Source organism: Lipophrys pholis (assembly GCF_963383615.2).
Source record: "Lipophrys pholis genome assembly, chromosome: 4".
Lineage (NCBI taxonomy): Eukaryota > Metazoa > Chordata > Actinopteri > Blenniiformes > Blenniidae > Lipophrys > Lipophrys pholis.
This window is the reverse complement of record NC_137637.1, coordinates 6,694,463-6,714,990: the sequence shown is the minus strand read 5'-3', so window position 1 is coordinate 6,714,990 and position 20,528 is coordinate 6,694,463. Positions and strand designations below refer to the sequence as shown.

The 20,528-nt window shown below is 42.8% G+C and overlaps 1 protein-coding gene across 1 annotated transcript; it reads right to left on the bottom strand.

Moving 5' to 3' along the window:
- Positions 1 to 5,719: 5,719 nt before the first annotated feature.
- Positions 5,720 to 20,321, bottom strand: acad9 (acyl-CoA dehydrogenase family, member 9). Its single transcript, XM_080461923.1, has 18 exons — positions 20,076 to 20,321; positions 19,097 to 19,190; positions 18,908 to 19,009; positions 17,819 to 17,925; positions 17,635 to 17,735; positions 16,700 to 16,778; positions 16,444 to 16,615; positions 15,083 to 15,156; positions 14,931 to 15,006; positions 14,790 to 14,860; positions 14,585 to 14,704; positions 14,379 to 14,507; positions 12,399 to 12,478; positions 10,768 to 10,894; positions 10,609 to 10,686; positions 9,025 to 9,153; positions 8,022 to 8,094; positions 5,720 to 7,771 (listed from the first exon to the last, which is right to left on the bottom strand). The coding sequence occupies exons 1-18, from the start codon at positions 20,247 to 20,249 to the stop codon at positions 7,671 to 7,673; spliced, it is 1,887 nt and encodes a 628-aa protein (XP_080318049.1). The 5' UTR covers positions 20,250 to 20,321; the 3' UTR covers positions 5,720 to 7,670.
- Positions 20,322 to 20,528: the final 207 nt, after the last annotated feature.

Sequence of the window (20,528 nt, the reverse complement as noted above, 5' to 3'; positions counted from 1 at the left end):
GTGACGTCATTAACCTGGTTAGTGGTTGGGGGTCAAAGGTCAGGGGGGTATTTTCGTCATAGCACGGCCAGGATAGGGAATAGGAAACGGAACATTTTGTCATTGGTTTGACATCAATCGGATTAAAAATGACTGCGTTATTACAAAGATACGTTTTGACCTTTCCGTGACCTGGACCTTGACCTTTGACCCAATCGCTCTAAAAATTTAATGGAACCATCCTTGGATAAGGACAAATCATCCATGAAAATGTCACGCAATTCGGGTAGATAGTTTCTGCGAAAAGTTGGTAAAATACACACATACATACACGCATACATACATACAACCAATATATAAATAAATAGATAAATACACGCAGACAAAATCATAACCTTAACCCCAACTTTCTTTGGTCAAGGTAATAAATATATGTCTAAACAGTACATGAAAATAAGGTGAAATGACTTGACTTGCCCCCAAAAATGACTTGAGACTTGAGAGGCAGGTATGACTTCTGGACATCCGGTGATGTCTGGTCAGGGTGTGGTGGAGGTGGGGGGGTCACCGAGGTTTACAATGAGAAAGATTTGGTTCCCTCAAGAAAAAGGTTTGGGAACCACTGCTGTCAAGGTTAAATTGTCCTTTATGGAACAAACAAAAGACAAGAAAGAAAACTAGACAAACTCATGATGTTAAAAAAATCAACACGAGGACACCCCTCCAGAGACAGACATCTGATGAACGTCCATCACGTAGAAGTGAGGTTGACTGCTTTGTCCTGTGATACCCTCAGATGCCAGGACGGAGGTTCACCTACTGTCAGCAGTACCACAGCGCCACTGTGGAGCCAGGACCTAAACCCAACACCAGCTCCACTCCCACCTCCGCTGCCTGGGTCAGCAGCATCAACAAGACTGCAGGGCACCCTCAACTCGCTGGAGTGGAGGAACCGAGGAAGGTAATTCTGTTGGTTTGAGATGTCACAGCAACAGAAATGCTCTTTTTATTGACATACCAGGAATCCCAGCAAAGCTGTAACAATGACCTTTCACTACACTGTCTTCTCTCTCTTTCACCCTGTATGTTCACGTTGAGGTAGAATAGCATGTAACGTGACGTGACTAATGACATTAGCTTCGCTGGAGGTTCAGATGTCCTGACCACACCGTTATTTATTGAACCAGTGGGAGTAAAGACAACATTTTTAAACTACTTGAAACGTCTGCCTGATCTCTTAATGTGACCGGATGATGTTATATGTGTCTGTTTGTGCTTCGAGCCGTGGAGAGAGAACAACACGATTGCCGATGTGCTGAAGCCCACATTGTCCCGGGACACGTGGCCCTGGGAGCTACGCAATCAGGACTTTCAGCTCTACTTTCAAGCCTCCTTGTTCTTTGGCACACCTCCTCCCTTTCACCCGCCTGGTAGGAATTTAACATCATCTTTTCTGTGAGTAAAGCCCACTGATTCTACAAGTTTCCCACTCAAATTTTCACTTTTTAAAAAAAAGTAGTCTTGGCTTCATTTCAAATACACTGAGTCTCGGTCTGGAATAAAGAGTCCCGGTGATGTTTAAAGGGGTCATATTATAAAATTCACTTTCTAATAGTTTTCCAACAATAATAATCATCCCCATACCTGGAATGACACCCCAGAAGTGAAGAAAGTCTGTCATCTCTCCCCCTGGCTTGTTTCATTTCTCAGAAATCAAACCCTATACGTATAGTGTCATCGGGGGTTTAGTCAATCCCAATCAAGGTAGGTCCTCCCTTTGACCCTCCCACAATGAGGCAGCTCTGCTCTGTCACATGGCATCACGAGAGGAAGTACTTCCTCCTCTTCCCAAGATGGGCATGTGTGGGTGGAGCCAGTCCAGCTCACACAAACACAGCAGATTCTGAATGCAGCTCCTATGATCCAATATTCAAATGGTGGAACATTAAGCTGGATTTGGGGCAATAAACTCTAAATATATGTTTTTTGACCAACGAGACCATGTGAAAGTGTTGATAGCCAGATAATAGGACCTCTTTAAAAAGGTTTGGTTGCGTACAAAGTAAAATTCTCTGTGTTGTTGAAAGAATCCGTCTGCTTTTGAAAGAACCTGGTTTTGTCAGGCCTGAAAAGATCCAGTAGTGGTAGATAGTCAGTGGCATTTCTATATGTAAATACTTGCTCGTGCAAGGTCTAGTGACACCACTGAATGTCAAAGTAAAGTTGGTGGGTACTTTTTTGACAACCATATAGACACTGGTCCGGTGAAAAAGTTGTGCACTGGAAATAGCAGATGATTAAAATTTTTGAATTTTCTTTTAAACTTCAATTGAAAAAAAAAAAAGCAAAGTAGGTAATCAAACCTGGGTCTGCTGTTTTCGAATATGAAAATTCCACCACTAGACCACCAGCAAAGATACACAACCATGAGATACTTAGAAAGTCTTTGACATTGTGTCACTCAGTTTACCACCAGTTACGTCCAGTTTCTCCACTAAAGTAAGAGTTTCAAACTAGTACTCCAGCAAATAATCGGCCTAATTAATTTTTAACTGTTGATTTTTAACTGTTTGTTAGCTTTAGCTGCTAACAAGCTGGTATTTGTGACGACTCGCTCCGGTTCTGTGAAGCAGAGCCTCTATCAGTGCCAGCCAATCAGCTCTGAGCTTCTAAATGATGTTGTTAGTGGGGCTTCAGGCTTCAAACCCCACGAGGCATTAAAATCATGTGATCTGAATGAATGGAGCCATGAACACTTTCACTTTACTGCATCCAATACACACTGCATGGTGAGGGAGGGGGGAGCCCCACTAATGCAATACACACTGCATGGTGAGGGAGGGGCGAGCCCCACTAATGCATCACCAGTGTGGATCAGGAGGAAACAACCTGAAACAGCAAGAGGAGACTAATAACCAGGGAGTACAGACCTCACACACTAATTATGTGCTCTATAAGAGGAAGTTTTATTCACAGACAAGATCTTAAAGAATTAATAACGTATTTTGCATCCAGTCCTTTCTGATGATGCCCCTAATGACCAGTCGCCCCTTTAGATAGTAGAAAGAGTCCGGGTCAAAGAACCTGAAGCTGCCTGTAAAGAGAGCTGGGTTGTTTTAAGGAGTTCTATGGTGGGGTTAAGAAATAAATAAAAGTTGGACTTTAAAGACTCAATTAGGTTAAAAGTCTGTTTTAAAGAGTTTGTTTGGACTATAAAGTAGCTCTGCTTTAAGAAACAGGTTTTTACTTTGTTAAGAAGATTTAAGCTGGGTATGAACCAATTGTGAGGAGTTCACAGACTTCAATCGTCATGGTCGTACATCCTAAGATAGCCTGAGATCATCTTCTGGCTCTCAAAAATATAACAAACGCTGTTTTGCCATCTCAGGATAGTTTACACAACGTTTTCAAGTGAAAATACAAAACTTGCCATGCGTTTTGTGTGTCCATTTACACAACAACGGCACTCAAAGCAACTGAAAACACAAGAGTTTGAAAATGCTTCAGCTCCATTGCCACATGCAAATTTAGAGTCGTTGAGCCACGTACAAGGACTCATCAGGCCTCATGTACAACAGTGCAAAGTGACACTTAAAGTCAACGGCGCCATATTCCTGGCTGATGAGTTGGATGAATGCAAATTAAAAAATTACTGAAACCCATTTCTGCCACTTAAAAAAAAGAAAAGGAAACTTACGCAAGTTCAAAAAAAATTAAATAAAAAAAACTCATAAATTTGTAATATTTTTGCACAAGCCAAAAGTTTCAAGTCTTTGTTGATGTGAGCTCTCCCAACTAGGGACAAGAGCTGGGAATTACCAACAGCTCTGGACTTTCTTTCCAGCTGATCAGTTTGAGGGTTTGTACTGGAACTATTATGCATTATTGTCCCCTTCAAATAAATTCAGTCAGAACAAAGCAATTTACAAACATTCATGCACTGTACTGAGGAGACGTAATAGAAGCAGAGGATGATGGATCCCAACATTCCTGCCGCTTGTAAGAAAAAAAAAATCAACAAAAGGGCAGCAAATGGAGTCAGTTACCAAAAACCACAACACAGAACTTAAAGAAGGTCCCAAACATTCAGGACGCAACATCTTTATTGAATTTTCAATACACAAGTTCCCTTTCAGACTCGACATCATGGAAGTAGTTTCAGGAGAACGTTGGCGCTTTCTGAACTGGGAAAGAATCCAGAAGTGAACACACACTGCAGTGTGAAGCCTCACGATCAGACGTATTGATTTACTGCAGTGGCGCTGACTGAAACACAAAAGTACATTACTAATGCATTACTTTGTGCAGCGCAATTAGAGAAACTCTATATTGGTGACTGGAAATGCAAAGTGAGCCAGAGCTTTGATTGGAGCACATGTTTCCAGCCTTGTGTAGATTATTTATTATCATGCTGAGGCCATTATGTGCACAGTTCATGGAAAAACTCCACAGATGATCAGTTAGAATGTTTTTCAAAGATAAATGGTCAATTCTGAGAATATTTTGTCTGTTGCTCTTTACTATAAGAATAAATGCGACTCATTAAACTTTAGTGTATCTACAAAGAAACAATGTGGCTTTACAATGTTAATACTGTGATTACAGTGTGAAGGCAGCAAGGCCAGTGATCTCTGTTTGTAACTCTTCTGCTGATAAATAGAGCAGAATCAAGTGATTAGCGAGTGCAAAATAACAAATATGTACGAGAGGGAGCAGGAGCAAGAGCAGAAAGGCACAAACACAGACTAAAGTGTGCAGTTAGTCAAGTTAAAGGACAGAAAACTAATGCATAGTCAGGAAACTTTGCTGTTTTACCATAGTTTGGATTTTCACTTATCGACACAAGACCAGATATTGTTGAGCATTCCATCCATCCATCCATTTTCTCCCGCTTATCCGTTTCCGGGGGTGGCAGTCTGAGCACTGTCACCCAGATCACGTTGCACTGATTAAGAACCTTCCTGTGGGTGGTGAGCCCACAGGAAGGTGGCGCCCGGCGTGGGACATGAACCCTCTACCTTGAGATCATAAGTCTCATGCTCTACCTACTGAGCTAGCCGGGGACACTTGTTGAGTATTTTTGACTTTAAAATGTTTTGAGCGCTGCCGCCCACACATACTAGTTCTACGCTTCATCCTAATTGATCAGGGGTGAGAAGATCCAGGCCTTGTTGAGAGATTTTATATGTTTGAGTTAAAGTTACTGCTTGTGACGAGCATGAGACCAGGCTGAAACTAACACTGAAGGACGCTCTGTGTAACCGTGGCAGAGCATCCAGGAGTCGACCATTTCCTGTCTGGGCTAACAACCCCTGTCTGCAATGTACCTCCTCTCAGCACAGACGGCCAAATAAATCGATCGCTTCTGATCTAAGCTCCAGATGTTGTGCGTTTGAAGCCAGTACATATCGTTGCTCCTGAGTACTCCCACACTGCCCTGGTTCTTCAGCTGCTGACGCCCGTCATGTTGAACGTCACGTTGTCATGTTGTGTGAGCTCTAAATGTCAAAGTGTTTAGAGCCGTGTGTTGTGAATCTTCAGGAAAGCCTCAGACGCAGCTCCATCACCCGACGCCAAGATGGCTCATCTATATGACTCCACCCCAGAGCGTCACGTGAGGCGGAACTGGGACAGGAAGCAGGAACCCAGGCATGAAGCTTGAGGTACGTTTTTACAACCCCACAAGTTTACGACACTGCCAATCAGAGGGTCCAGTGAGCATGATGCATTTCCAAAGTGTCAGACTGCTGAGGAGTTTCAGTATTTTATTGTGACACGATGACACCAGAGCCAACAGATCAGGAATGCAGCATTAACATCAGAGACTTACTGTGCATGCTTCAAAATGCTTCAAATGGAAGACTTCATTTAGTTATTTGACTTTTCACTGTACTTTTGTACTTTCCACCAGTATGTATTTTTAACAAAATATGGATACATTTCCAGTATAACGGTTATTTATGTTACTATTATACTGGTCTGGCCCACTGGAGATCCAGTGGAGCTGTACCAGATGCCCTGGACTCAGAGGAACACAGACATGGGGTTTCAAAACGGGCATGGTGCAAGTGCTTTTAAAAGATTTCCACTTATTTCTCTCCTTTGGCACTTGATTAAGACCGATGACTGCATTGCGATGCATTCATTTTGTTTTAAAGCCAGGGACACCGTGCCACTTTTTTGTCTGGTAGATTTGCAAATAAAAAACAACCCCCCCTTCTTAGAAAGCTAAAGATTCTCTATAGAGGCAACTGTTCATAATGTATGAAACGTGCCAGCTCACATCTATATTGAAGGATTCAGAAAATATCTGCTGTTATGTCCTGACTTGTCAGGAATATTTTAGCAGCCATGTAATTCCTAATAAAACCAACAAATTGTTGCTTTATTGATGTTCTGGTGGCAGGTGACGAGGCTTTTTTAGCTCCTAATTCCGTGCTTTTTCTTATTTTATAATTCATTGCAGTCTTTTAAAGTAACTTCTGTATGAATCAGACCTCCATTGTCACAAGTCATGAGGGAGAAAAGGCCAATGTACCCACAACCGAACCTGAAATCACTTGGAATTAAGTAAAAACCATCCAAAACATTCTTTGTCTCGATCAAAGCTTTCTTTAAATAATCAACATACAGCTGTTCTACCATGTGTGTAGATGTTATACGACTGTTTCACTTTACAGATGCTCATAAAAGTCCCAAAATAAAACCATCCACAAACAGATGGAAGCGACACAGCTTTAGCTCCTGGCACTGATTTTGAAAATGAAAACTAGAGGCATGTAACTTCAAAATACAAACCAAACCTTTTTTCTTAAATAAGGAGACATAGAGTCGATATTAATAAGAAACATGACTTGGATAAGGGGTGTCAAACATAAGGCCTGGGGGCCAAAACCGGCCTGCAAGAGACTCTAATCCGTCCAAACTACCAAGGAAATTGTTAACATTTCAAAGAAAACATTGATTTAAAAAAAAAAAAAAAAAAAAAAAAAGAATTTTACAAAAACTGACCCATGTTCTTCAAACTTCACCTGGATTTTTCAGACATGACACAGACACAAAGACTTTCAAACTGATCTGGACCAGATTAGAATTCTTAAGACCGAACCAGATCCCTTGTAATGAACTGTTTAAACCTCACCACGACTCTTCAGTCCAGGCGGATTCTTTAACTTCTCCAAACCAGCCCGGGACACTGAATCTTTAATGTGCCGAGGTAACAGGAGAGTGAAGCTGTCAGAACTTTACTTTCCAGGTTTTATCCAAATGAGCAAACAAATGTCAGTCATTGCAGCCTAAAAGGCTTTCCCCCTGCGTTTAAAGTACTTTACAGCTTGTTTACTGGTTTGTTCTCTCTTTATTGTGCTGTTCCCTCCCTCAGCTGTGTGAGCGTGGCTCTGGCTCGGGGCCTGAAGGCATGCTGCAGCCCCCCACCCCCTCACTGCATGTGAGCTCCAGCCACAGCTCTCATTGTGTAGAAAAGAACAGAAACATGGTTTTATTTTCTTTTAAATGTAAATATGTTGCCTTACAGCGCCGGAGCCACGGATGAGGAGAAATCTGTCCCACCCACAGCAAACAGCTCAAAATGGAGCCTCAGCTCAAGAACAATAGTTAATAAATCATACAGCTATCAATGTCAATCTCTCGATGCAGTCATTTTAAATCAAGGATTAGAAGCAGAGCGGCGTTCAGAACGTTCTCTCTAGAGGGTGAGAGCAGATGTAGGCTCGGTTCTCCAGAACCTCCTTAGCGATCTTCTTGATGTTGGCGTCGTCGTTCTCTGGAGAATCTGGAAGGTTCAAATCAATGGGAATTACAGAAGAAAAAACTTTCATTAGCAGAAGGGTCGAGTTTGAAGCTATTAAAAAGGAGGGTGTGCAGTGTGAAAATGAAAAGTGTGTGTGTGTGTGTGGGGGGGGGGTTTAGGGGAGAAATTCTGCAACACATGCAAGTCTTTTATACAAAGATGCTGTTAAAAAAAAAAGGCAAAGTGAAACACGAGGAGGCTGTTCTCAATTAGGGTTTTGTGTTGCACTCACGTTTTTGTAGCTGAACCATCCAGTAGTTGTTCTTGAAGAAGACGTCGCTGCAGAATGTGTTTGCGAGCAGCACCTAGAAGAGAACCGCGGCAGGAAGACCGTTCAGGACAAACCTGAAACGCATGGCACTACGCCAGAGCTCTAACAGTTCTCTCTGTGATGGATTCCTTTAGTTCCTCTCTCCATCCCTGCTTCTGATTACTGCTGTTTACATCCTGCGAGCGGCAGAGCTTCTCCCACTGATAAACACGCTTCAGTTCCACTGAAAGTAGGAGAACCGTGTGGCTGCACTGTAGTTTGTACTCAGTTTGTTTCAGACTGATGCTAATTAAATTTAGCTTGAAAAATCAACAACGGTTTTCATCTGAAGAACGACGAAGGTCGCCTGAAACAAACACTGACCACAGAAGGAGAAAGAAGAAACACGGCTCATTGATTAGTCCGGACCGAAAACCCATGGTGGCTAGGCTAGTTAGCAACCGATATGTAGTCTTTAGACCAGATATCACTTCTTTTTCCTCACTACTCCATGTCTTCTCGTGAGACATTTTCCAACTTTTCCTTTCTGTGTCTGCTTCTTCGGACACGCGGTTAGCTTTGTTTACTACCCAGAAAGCATTGCGCACTAGAAAGACCAGAGATCACTTCAGAGTTTGTGGGAGTGGTCACGTCACCCAAATGAAAAGGTTTTTCCCTGAAGAGACTCTGGTCGGAATCAAACGGGGGAATGTGAAGACGCCCTTAGACAAGCACTTAAGCTTGTTTTGGCCACTCTCACATTTTGTTACTTTTGTAATCCCACAGCACCACCACTTTCTACCAATGAACACCACATTACTACATTTGAAGATAAACTGTAGTTGCTGCAAGTACAATGCTAATGTTACATTAACACGATAGTCACATGACTTCCCTTTAGTTGTGATGTCTTTAAGCATGTTAGTTAAATTAACAGTTTAGGTTAAAATGTGATTTGTGGTTAAATGTCTGTATGTGTGTGTACCTCGTGGTCGTGGTTCCTCAGGCCGATGCTGATGGAGCGGCTGGCTCTGGACAGGACGGCCGTCATGGCGTACAGGTTGATGAGGACGTCTGCGACTCTCTTAAGGATGAGCTGCTCGTCCACGATGGTCTGACAGAAGCAGCAGAAGTTTAATGGAACTCGACCAGGCACTTGTGACAGGAGGTCTTGGTAAACTGTTTGGACTGAGCTCTCACGCTGTGACGGATGACTTCCTGTGTTTGGAGCCTTGCAGCGTCTCCGAAAAATGACGGTGTTTGTATTCCTGGTTTGAATCTCTAAGAGCTTCAGAAATCAAAACTGGGGGGACTTCAGATAAAACACCAGACTTCCATCAAAACTCCTCTCTCACACCCACATTCCATGTGTTCAATACTTATATACATTTAGCCACTAGCTAACTCTAAACATGTAGCCACCAGCTAACTCTAAACATGTAGCCACCAGCTAACTCTAAACATGTAGCCACCAGCTAACTCTAAACGAACATGTAGCCACCAGCTAACTCTAAACATGTAGCCACCAGCTAACTCTAAACATGTAGCCACCAGCTAACTCTAAACATGTAACCACCAGCTAACTCTAAACGAACATGTAGCCACCAGCTAACTCTAAACATGTAGCCACCAGCTAACTCTAAACGAACATGTAGCCACCAGCTAACTCTAAACATGTAACCACCAGCTAACTCTAAACATGTAATCACCAGCTAACTCTAAACATGTAACCACCAGCTAACTCTAAACGAACATGTCATGGCTTTGGCTTCGCGAACGAAGATTCATGAAGGAGGTCCACCCCGTTTTCTCCCACAAGACCTCTCGTGGCTCATAAGTCCAATGCGAGCACGGCAGGCTCGGCTGCAGTGTCGACAGATAAAGGATTGGTCATCTGGGTCTGATGGCTGTGCGAACATGTAGCCACCAGCTAACTCTAAACATGTAACCACCAGCTAACTCTAAACATGTAGCCACCAGCTAACTCTAAACATGTAGCCACCAGCTAACTCTAAACGAACATGTAGCCACCAGCTAACTCTAAACATGTGGCCACCAGCTAACTCTAAACATGTAACCACCAGCTAACTCTAAACATGTAGCCACCAGCTAACTCTAAACGAACATGTAGCCACCAGCTAACTCTAAACGAACATGTAGCCACCAGCTAACTCTAAACATGTAACCACCAGCTAACTCTAAACATGTAGCCACCAGCTAACTCTAAACATGTAGCCACCAGCTAACTCTAAACATGTAGCCACCAGCTAACTCTAAACATGTAGCCACCAGCTAACTCTAAACATGTAGCCACCAGCTAACACAAAGGAAAAATGGCTTCCACGTGTTGTTGACCATTAAAGCTAAAGCATTAAAGTGTTTGAATGGGACAACCGGGGCTTTGGCAGAGGTTCAAGCTGTTGTGATCAAGTCCTGTGTGGTGTATAGGATGATACAGGATATGAGCACTTTCACAAAGGTTCACAGTGTCTCTGGGAGAGCGGAGATTCAACACCACCGGATCAGGAAAATATCAGACCAGTTTTGTTTTTCTTTTTCAACCACTTACCTTTCCGTATCTGTACAGCAGACTCTCCACGGTGGAGCCAAACAAGTTGACATTCTGCTCGAACTTCTTGGCACTTTCCTGCAGATGAGTACAGAAACAGGAACAGGCTTTGTGGAGGTGACTCTTCAAACATCTCAGACACTCACAAACTGGACTCACTGCCAAGCTGGGATGCACCACTCCGTCTTTTCCAGTCAGTCCCAAGTCCACTTTACCTCCCAGGGAGATGCGCAGCTTATTTCCCACCATGCCCAAAGCCATTGACAAATTTCCCTTCTTCATCTCCCTGGAGAGAAACAGAGGGATGACAAGCACCGCTGGAGGCTTGAAAGCAGGCTGTTTCAGGTTGGTCTGCGGTTTTAACGTGACCAAAACTACAGAAATCACTGCCTTTGAACTCATTGTTTGATCCACACGTTTACTTTTCATATAAACACTTATAAGAATAGAACTTGCAGTCGACTAAGGGTTTCAAACATGTGGCCCAGGGGCCATACAAGTGTATAATCTCTGGATTAGGGTCTGAGCCTCCATCACGCCTGCAATGAGTTGATGTATAATCTGTTTGCTTGTTGCTCTCTGCTCTCCTTTTCTCTCCTACTCCCTAACCTCAACTGGAACAGCAGAAAGTCTTCACCTGAGCCTGATTCTGCACATGGTGGCTCGGTCACAAACTTTAGTTTTAGCTGAATTGGTCATCGTTTTGGTTCCACGACAGCCAATTTGGACCTTTTACAAATGTTTCGCAATGCGTCAGAACCCAGCTCCCTGTGCCTTGTTTGCATAAAGTTGGTAGAATTTGAGATACTGCTCCCAGCATGCACTGCGGTGCATTTCACATAGACAATAAATAGGAAGTGGGAGATTGACGGATTGTGTAGACACATACCAAGGCTATACCAGACACTTCTGTTCTGACTGAAAAGGTTTTTTCAACCACAGGGGACATTGTGAACATTCAGAGAGCTCAGCTGCCTCATATTCCTGAAGGAAAACATGGAAACTCTAAGCCAGGAACACAAGCTACACTCATGTTATTTATAATAACAACACTAATAATAATTTCATTTAAAGATAATTACTATATTTGCAATTTACTATTCATAACGACATTTTCAGTTTAATTTATTGCAAGGAAATAATTGAAAAAAACAACCTCAAAATTAAGCTGCACCACTTTGTTTATAACATCATATTAGAAAAATGTTCTTTCAACTTTTCTTGAAGAATTGAAATAAAACAATGACCATCTACATTTAAACCTCAATCTAGTTTCTTTTAAATCGGGATGTGAATCAAATTGTGGGCTGAGTGTTCCCATGCATCCTGACAACGATAGATTCAGACGCCAGCTGTTACTGAGCACATGTACACAAGTTGGTCCTGAAATCAGGTGTGAGCATTCTTACTGATCTGAGGAAATGACGATTACTAGAAGAAAGTCTGATTTGACATTGTTGGAGTGTTTTCTTTTTAGTTATGCTACGAGTGAGCGGCACAGCCACAACAATGTGGTTTTTGTCTTTTCTGCATGTTATAAACACCTGAACCGTGACGACTGAAGGATCTATTTGTGTCTCCAATTAACTTTTATTCCATCTAGTACTTTACCAAAAGAGAACTATCTTGTCACCAGCACAAGACGGGGCAGGGCATAGCCGTCAGAGCGGCAAGCCGTCACACAGTCACAGTTTGTTATGTTACTGCTGTTGAGGGCCTGTTTTTACGGCAACGATTTCAAGCCAAAACGCGGAACGTTTCCTGGGTTTGTCCGGGCTTCGTGATCTTACTTGACTTTGGCTGTGAGGATTTTTCCTGCGTACTGCATTCCAGTGAGAGCAACATACATCCTCAGGATTTCATTGGTTCCCTGTGGAGACACAACACATTTATTCCTATAGATGAATCAAGCAAGATCACATCATAAAACCAGATGTGTGTGTGTGTGTGTGTGCGCGTGTGTGAATCCTGATGTTTTTTCTAGTGAAAAAGCATCTGATATCCAAAACATGTAAAATCACTTTAATGTATAAGAGATTTCACTTTCCCCACAACTGATGACTGACATGAACAGCGCTCTGGTGGAACACGCCCCCTGGTGGACACTTGCAAAAAAAACCCCATCTGAACAACCCAAACGGCTTTTTATAGTATTTGGGGGTAAAACACATTATTCATTCAGTTTTTTGATACGAGTCTAAAAATGTCGTAAGAAAAACAAAACGGAGCAAAAATAAATTCCATTTATACTTCATATTAAATCTTTGAAGCTGATTCAAGCCTGAAAGCAACAGGAAAAAACGATGTCTGTTTCTATGGAAATGGCAGAAACACTGAAAATGTAGTATTCATGTTGGGCCACTCGTGGGTGCTGTTTGTCTGTTTTGCACGAATGTTTTCAAAAACTTTATTTCAGTGGCTCAGAGCTCTGTTGCGTAAACAGATGCCTAAAATGCAACAAAAGTTTAGCGTTTTTCCTTGAAATTGTTGTTGTATAAGCGGGCCCTGAGAAGGGTGAGAGACTTCACCACATTCAGTGTTAGTAGTCATTGCAAATTATATTGACATGGCGACACTGGACAGCATCATCTGTTCACCTAATATCGAGCAGCACACCAACGTCATGCACGGTGGTGGCAGCGTCAGTCGATGCAGCTGCAGGGCCTGAAAAATCCTGTGCGCATATTCACAAAGAATCCTAGGGCTAAAAGTCGCTCTCAGTGATGTCACCTTCAAAAAAATCTTAGAATTCCTCGAAATTTAAGATTTTTCATAGAATTTTTCCTTAATCTTAAGCCCTAAGAGCTTCTACAGTGGAAAACCGCGAAAAGTATTGAGGAGGACTTTTAAGAAGTTTCTTAAACAGACAAGATGGTGGAAAGACAAAGAGAACAGAAAGATGTTCTCTGTATGTTTAACAACGATTTAATGACACGCTACAGGAATATTGTTTGTCATCTACCTCATCAGGGAGGAGCTTACAGCACTGCTCTTCTTCCAGTTTTGCTTTCTAGTTCTTTTTTTGGTATCCATTCCATTTGTTGTTTTCATCATTCTGCCAAATCAAATCTCTTTTTATAAAAGCTTCACCAATCACAGGACTTGGTGACGCTGCGTCGCCTCCACCATTAATATCATTATAATACATTAAGTGGTAAAAATAACCAGCGTGGACAGAAAAGATAATAATCAAGTCAATATAATAATCAGCATGTGAATGAGGTAAAAAATAAATACATTTTTCATCATCATGACATAAAATAATTTTCATGATTACACACTTTTAATACAGCCAAGATATTTGATGGTTCATTTTACTCTCCATTCATTATGAGGCACACAAAGACTTATTTCTGTCTTCCTTTCTCTAACAGCCAATCACAGCTTTCAGCAGACTGCATCATGTGGAGCAACGGGGTCGACCACACCTCCTCAGAAGATAAAAGTTGCTGTCAACTCCTCGCTCAGAGTTACTCTTAGAAACTTCCTGATTCACTTTTAAGCAAAGATTGCTTGCTAGGAATTTTTAGGCTAATATAGGAGCTCCCTGAGAGACTCTGAGACACTACGTGAATACGGGCACTGGAGGACAACGGGCACTGGAGGACAACGGGCACTAGAAGACAACGTGCCTCCGCCCTCAAAGCAACACACTGACCCAAAGCAGGACCGGCCTGGATATTCTAGTGTGAAGTTAAAAGAAAAAATAACTAGGTGATGATGCGGAGAGTATAAAATGGGATAAACATAACCTTTATTGAACACTGTACCTCAAAGATGGGCAGGATCCGACAGTCCCTGACGTAGCGCTCAAAGGGGTAGTTCTTTGTGTATCCCAGACCTCCGAGGACCTGAAGAGCCTCGCTGACACTGATCCAGGCTCCCTCCGAGCTGAACACCTGAACACAACACGGGAGTCACTGTGTTGTCACTCGTCTTTATTTAAGAGACATTCTTGGCCTTTACGCTTCCTGACCTTGACCATGGCGGCTTCCAGAGAGCAGTCTGGGACTCCGGGTCGGTCCATCATGCCCGCGGTCAGGTACGCCATGCTCTCCATCACGTAGGCATTCAAAGCCATCATTGCGAACTTCTCCTGCAGTGCAGAGAGAAAACAGCTGGATGACGTCGGGAACGAGATGATTGCTCGAGAATCCAGTGAGGAGGAAGCTCCGTTGTACCTGGATCATCCCAAACTCACTCAGGCTTTTACCAAACTGCTTCCTGGTTGCAGCGTACTCGGAGGTTAACTCTGCAGAGAGTCAAACAATCAGATAAATCTTCAAGAAACTCTACAATCTGAAGCGCCGACTTGCTTCTACCTATCAGTTTCTTGATCATTCCGGCGGAGGAGCTGCCCATACTGAAGCGCCCGGAGTTCAGGATGTTCATGGCGATCTGTCCAACACAAAGCAAACGGCTCACAAAAGCTCATGAAGAATAAAAATCCTCAACACAACGCTGGCAATCTCACCTTGAACCCGCTTCCCACTTCTCCAATGACATTCTCCAACGGCACTGGGACATTTTCAAAAGCCACTTCACAAGCTGAAAAGATCAGAAATAGGAGTGTTCGGAGTTTCTGGATGCAGCAGTTGCAGCTTGTTGTAGGAGTTCTGCTGTGATTAATCATCCTACTGTCTATTAAAATAAAGACACAACAAACTCCAAGGGTGGTGTTAGAAAACAATCTGCTTTGATGCGTCAGACTGGCTGAAAATGAACAAAAATAACTAACATTTTAATTTGGAATTCCTCTACGTGAAAAGAAATTCTGCTTCATCATATCATTAGTATTTCCTTTACAAACGGCTAAATAGTCCTAAATATTAATAAAACCTAAAACATCAAAAGCATTAAAAACACATCAGAAAGCAGATTCGTGAGTTGGAGTTTCTCCTGGAAATACAGGGGTGCTGCTTTAACTAATGTTTGCTTGGTGAAGGGAAAAGTGAAACAGCTAGAAACAAACCAAAAATAACTAAGAATGCTTTAATAGCTAAAAATGAACCATGACGTTACCCTGCTAAGACCAACAAAATTCATTAGAAATGACTTGAAAATATATAAAACATTAACAAATGCTGATGTAATCAAACGTATGACACTTCTTTTATTTTGATAGTGAAACTATTTAAAACTTCAAGAGCTGGGTCATTCTCATTTAAGGTTTTAGTCGGAGTATTTGGTTCCAAATATTTTATATCTGGTCTAAAGTGACACAAACGCCAGTTTTGGCTCTAAATGTTCCAGGTTAACTAGTCCAAACCTACAAAACAGAAATCTGTTGTAGAAGGTGAACTCAGGTTTATTTAGGCTGCTCAGACATCATAGACACTGGAGATGAGCGTTAATGTTTCCTACAGAGGAACAGAACTCAGATTTCTGTCAGGAGGAGTTCATTAGTTCAAGATTAATGAGTAAACCTGAGTTATAACTGTCAACACAGCAACTTCAACACTCCACTGTGAGTGAGTGAGTGAGAGAGTGAGTGAGTGAGTGAGTGAGTGAGTGAGTGAGTGAGCGAGTGAGCGAGTGAGCGAGTGAGAGAGCGAGTGAGCGAGTGAGCGAGTGAGCGAGAAGCTCTGTAATTGTACAATAAAAGTAACAAAACAATAGATGTAGGAAGTTTAACTCACTCTAACAACAGTCGACAGTTAGAAGTGAGTTTTGTTGAAACGTTTTGGCGTTCCAGCAATGACGTACTTTATCATGTGTTACTTCTCAGTCTACGTTGAATGGAAACACCTGCTTGCATCCAGATTTGAGTCAGAAACGTGAGAGACGGTTTGATAAAGACAGACTAAAAGGCGACTAAACGCTCTGACGTCTTACTGTTGGACCCTCGGATGCCCAGCTTGTCCTCGGGCTTGCCACTGACCACGCCCCCAAATGCCCTCTCCACGATGAAGGCAGAAATCTTGTCCTTCTTGACACCGTCTACCTCCACCTCAGTCCTGGCAAACACTGTCATGACGTCCGCCATCCCTCCGTTTGAAATCCAGATCTGAGGAAACACACACACACGGGAGCGTCAGTGATGGAGGAAGATCCACCAGAAATCTCAACGTCCAGCCGTCTGCGAGCTCACCTTGGAGCCGTTGATGAGGTAGTGCGTCCCGTCCTCGGACAGCGTGGCCCGGGTTTTAATGGAGGCCGCATCACTCCCGCTGACGGGATCAAGCACAGCAGACGTGAAGCCGACAAAATTCAAACATCACAGTCACGTCTGTGAACTCAGAGAAACTGTTCAGCCTGCATCCTCCCAGGAGAACCACCCTGATGTTCCTCTGTCAGCTGGAAACTGACTTCAGTGCCACAAGAACTCTGCTGTTACTGTCACTGGGAATTTCTCTGGAAGAATATTGGAATCCTTTTATCGAAGGCAGAGAAATTCCCTTCATGTAGTTTCATGAGGCACTCTTGATTTTAAAGGGGTATCACATTCTTTCTATAATATTTAAAAAAATGTGGGAATCAACATTTAATTAATTTCTGGCACAAAACTACTATGTTTAAGCAAACAGATCAAATTTCTTTAAATTTGAATATATTAAAAAATATTGTTGTTCCAAAGAAGAGAATTTATTTACCAACAAGTATGATTAAAAGGTGTAAGTAACCCTTATTTGATGTATTTATGCAACATACACAAGTATGTTCATATCACAGGTTTAGTAAATGTATGTTTATGCTGAGTACACGCACGCACTCGCAGTTGTGTGAAAGAATTTTATTAGTAAATATGTTTGTTATGTATTGTTTATGATGCTACAATGACACTTATATATTCCCAAGTATTTTCCTACAAACGGTCCAGCTATACTTCAAGTAAAAGCATATTTACTTGTTTTATATTATCATCTTGCATACTTTGTCTATGAATACTAGATATAGATATATTAATATTACATAGATGTTTATACAAAGCAAACCTTTATGCATTGGCACTATAGACAGGTATATTTACACTACTGATATAAGTGTGTCTAAGTAGTAAATTGGGAGAATGAGGAGTGAGTTCACCTTCCAGGCTCCGTCAGGCAGAAAGCTGCGACGTGTTCTCCCGAGGCCAGTTTGGGAAGATACTTCTGCTTCTGGGCTTCGTTCCCGGCTATCAGAATCCCCTGAACCCCCCAACACACACAGCCGTCAACAAATCACCTCACCGGCTCTGTCCAGCATTTGTTTCTGGTCTTGTTGGTTTCACCTTCAGTCCGATGGCCTGATGTGCAGCCAGCGTCACGGCGATGGAGCCGTCCAGCGAGATGATCTCTGCCAGCCGGGCGTACATGGTGTTGGACAGTCCCAGACCCCCTGAGATAAACACCAGAGATTCAACCTTCACAGCAAACACAGCTGCGAATGTTGCATTCTGCAGAAAAGGTATTTTAGGAAACAAGGAAAGCCAAACTTGGCAAAATTTGACAACCAAAATAATTTCAAAATGTTGACTATGAGCAGTAATTATTAAAGGATTCGTCCTTTTTGGGAGATTTCAGCATGCGACCTGCCTCCTTTATGCTAAAAACTCCTCTCCAAACAAACCAAACAAATAATAATTATTATAATATAAATATTGGCACATTGGAACAACTGAAATTGTGATCGCTGTTATTTTTACATGTTGTTGCAGCCAGTCGCTGTGCGAGCAGCAGCTCACCTGTTTCCTGTGCAGAGCATCATTAATGCATGAGCTCCTGACAGAGTGTCCTCGGGATGAACGCCGACTGATATGAAATGTGACCCGACACTCAAAACGCTGCTTATTAATGTGAGAATCTGGCAAACATGTTACACACTGGAAGGACTTCACGGATCTGTGACCAGCCGCTTACATCTTTACCGTAATTCAACCTATATTTGAATAACCTGAACTTCACACGGCTTTACGATAGCCCCTGATGCGAGTTTATGTATCAGCATATGAAACTCATTAAATGGTTTTCAAAACAACAGAAAAGCCTTCTGTAATCTATCCTCAACCAATCATCCCAGAGAGGCAGATCAAACACAACCTGCTCACAAGAAATCAATGTCTGATTCAGAACACACTCAATCCAGATATCAAATAGACATGCACATATTTAGTAAAGCATTTGGGCTGCATAATATCTGCATTATACAATGTTTCCATGATGCATGAGTGTCCTGCAGCCAACGTGCTTTATGAATGTAGACTGGGCAGATTAGCACTCGACATTATCGCTTATTTCCTGATATGGAGCAGCAAAAAGAAGCAGGAGCTGCACCAGAAAGGACTTGACCCTCAGTTTGATCAACAAACAAGTGATCTCACCATACTCTTCAGGAACCATGATTCCAAACAACCCCAGGTCCTTCAGCCCGTTCAGAGTCTCCGGAGGGATTTTTGCTTCCCGATCGATTCTCGCAGAGTCAACTAAAAGTTCAAAAAGACAATTCAACAGAATCCCGAGAGGCAGCAAATTTTGTAACTGACTTCATGTGAACATATCTCTACTCGGACCTTCTTCACTGAAAAATCTCTCCACCGGAGCAACGAACTGCTGGATCTCCTCCAACTCTTCATTTCCGATCTCTGGATAAGGGAAGACTTCGCTCTGCAAGATAGACAGATTGCTTCAGGAAAGGAATCACCAGGTATTAAGAGAAAAATCTGCCATATAGCATCTTATGTAAAACTTTGTCTGACATTCAGCCAGAACCGACCCGTTCAGTCCTCTGTCCCTGAGGGTGGACTGCACTCAGATCACTTCAACACAAAACTGTTAGAGAGACTCTGTGTGTTTGGTCGCACTTTACTGTTCTCTTACAACTGTGTGTGTGGGGGGGGGTTATGGTGCGACCACCTAGTCCAGGTGTTTCCATCCTGCATCAGTCAGTCAGATACTATCGACTGTGAGTGACACCTCGACACTCTCAGCCTGGTCAAGCGGTGTGGAAAACATTTGGATGAATAGAAAACCAGGATGGAGACACTCAAGGTTTTTTTTTTTTAAGAAATTGATCACTTCATATAAAATGAGTCATCGAGAAGAGTCAGACGGGGTCAATCAGGTGAAGTAGGGACAGCTGAGGGACAGGTTGATAATGATTCAGGCGACAATAAACCTTCACCAGCCTCCACAGAACCACACGGGTTTCATCTTCGCACTACAAGCTGAGAAGATTCTGACACTACCTGGGTGTTGTATCGGGACATGTTGTCTCCCATGGTTACGTCGCTTGGTGTTCCCTGATGTCTCACCTGGTGACGTCACCTGGTTCCCTGATGTCTCACTTGGTTCCCTGCTATCTCACCTGGTTCCCTGTTGTTTCACCAGGTTACGTCACCTGGTTCCCTGTTGTGTCACCTGGTTACGTCACCTGGTTCCCTGTTGTGTCACCAGGTTACGTCACCTGGTTCCCTGTTGTCTCACCTGGTTATGTCACCTGGTTCCCTGTTGTCTCACTTGGTTACGTCACCTGGTTCCCCGTTGTCTCACCTGATTGACCTGACCCAGGAACAGGTCTTTAGCGTACGCCAGGCTCCTGCGGTGAGTCTGAAAGCTCCTCCGCGGCTCCACAGCTTCTCTCCCCGCCGGTCTGACGCTGCAGGCGGCCAGCCGCTTCCCGCAGCGGGCCGGTCTGCACAGGGCCAGCAGTCTGTGGACGTTCATAGCTTATCTGGTTCGGATGTTCTTCTCCGAATATATAAGCCGGGTACCTTTGACCCAATTCTGGCGCGTGATGATGACGTTTCACAGACAGCGCTGAGATGCTTTCATGGACCCTCGTAAACGTGACACTTCGTAGATATCAACATTTTCTCTGTATTCGAACATTTTATTTCCCTCAAACTTGCTCGCATCTGTTAGACCCTCTGTAAAGTCTCCTTTCCATGTAAATAAACAGTATATTTTATAACTCCCATTGGTAGACACCGGGCAATATTCAAT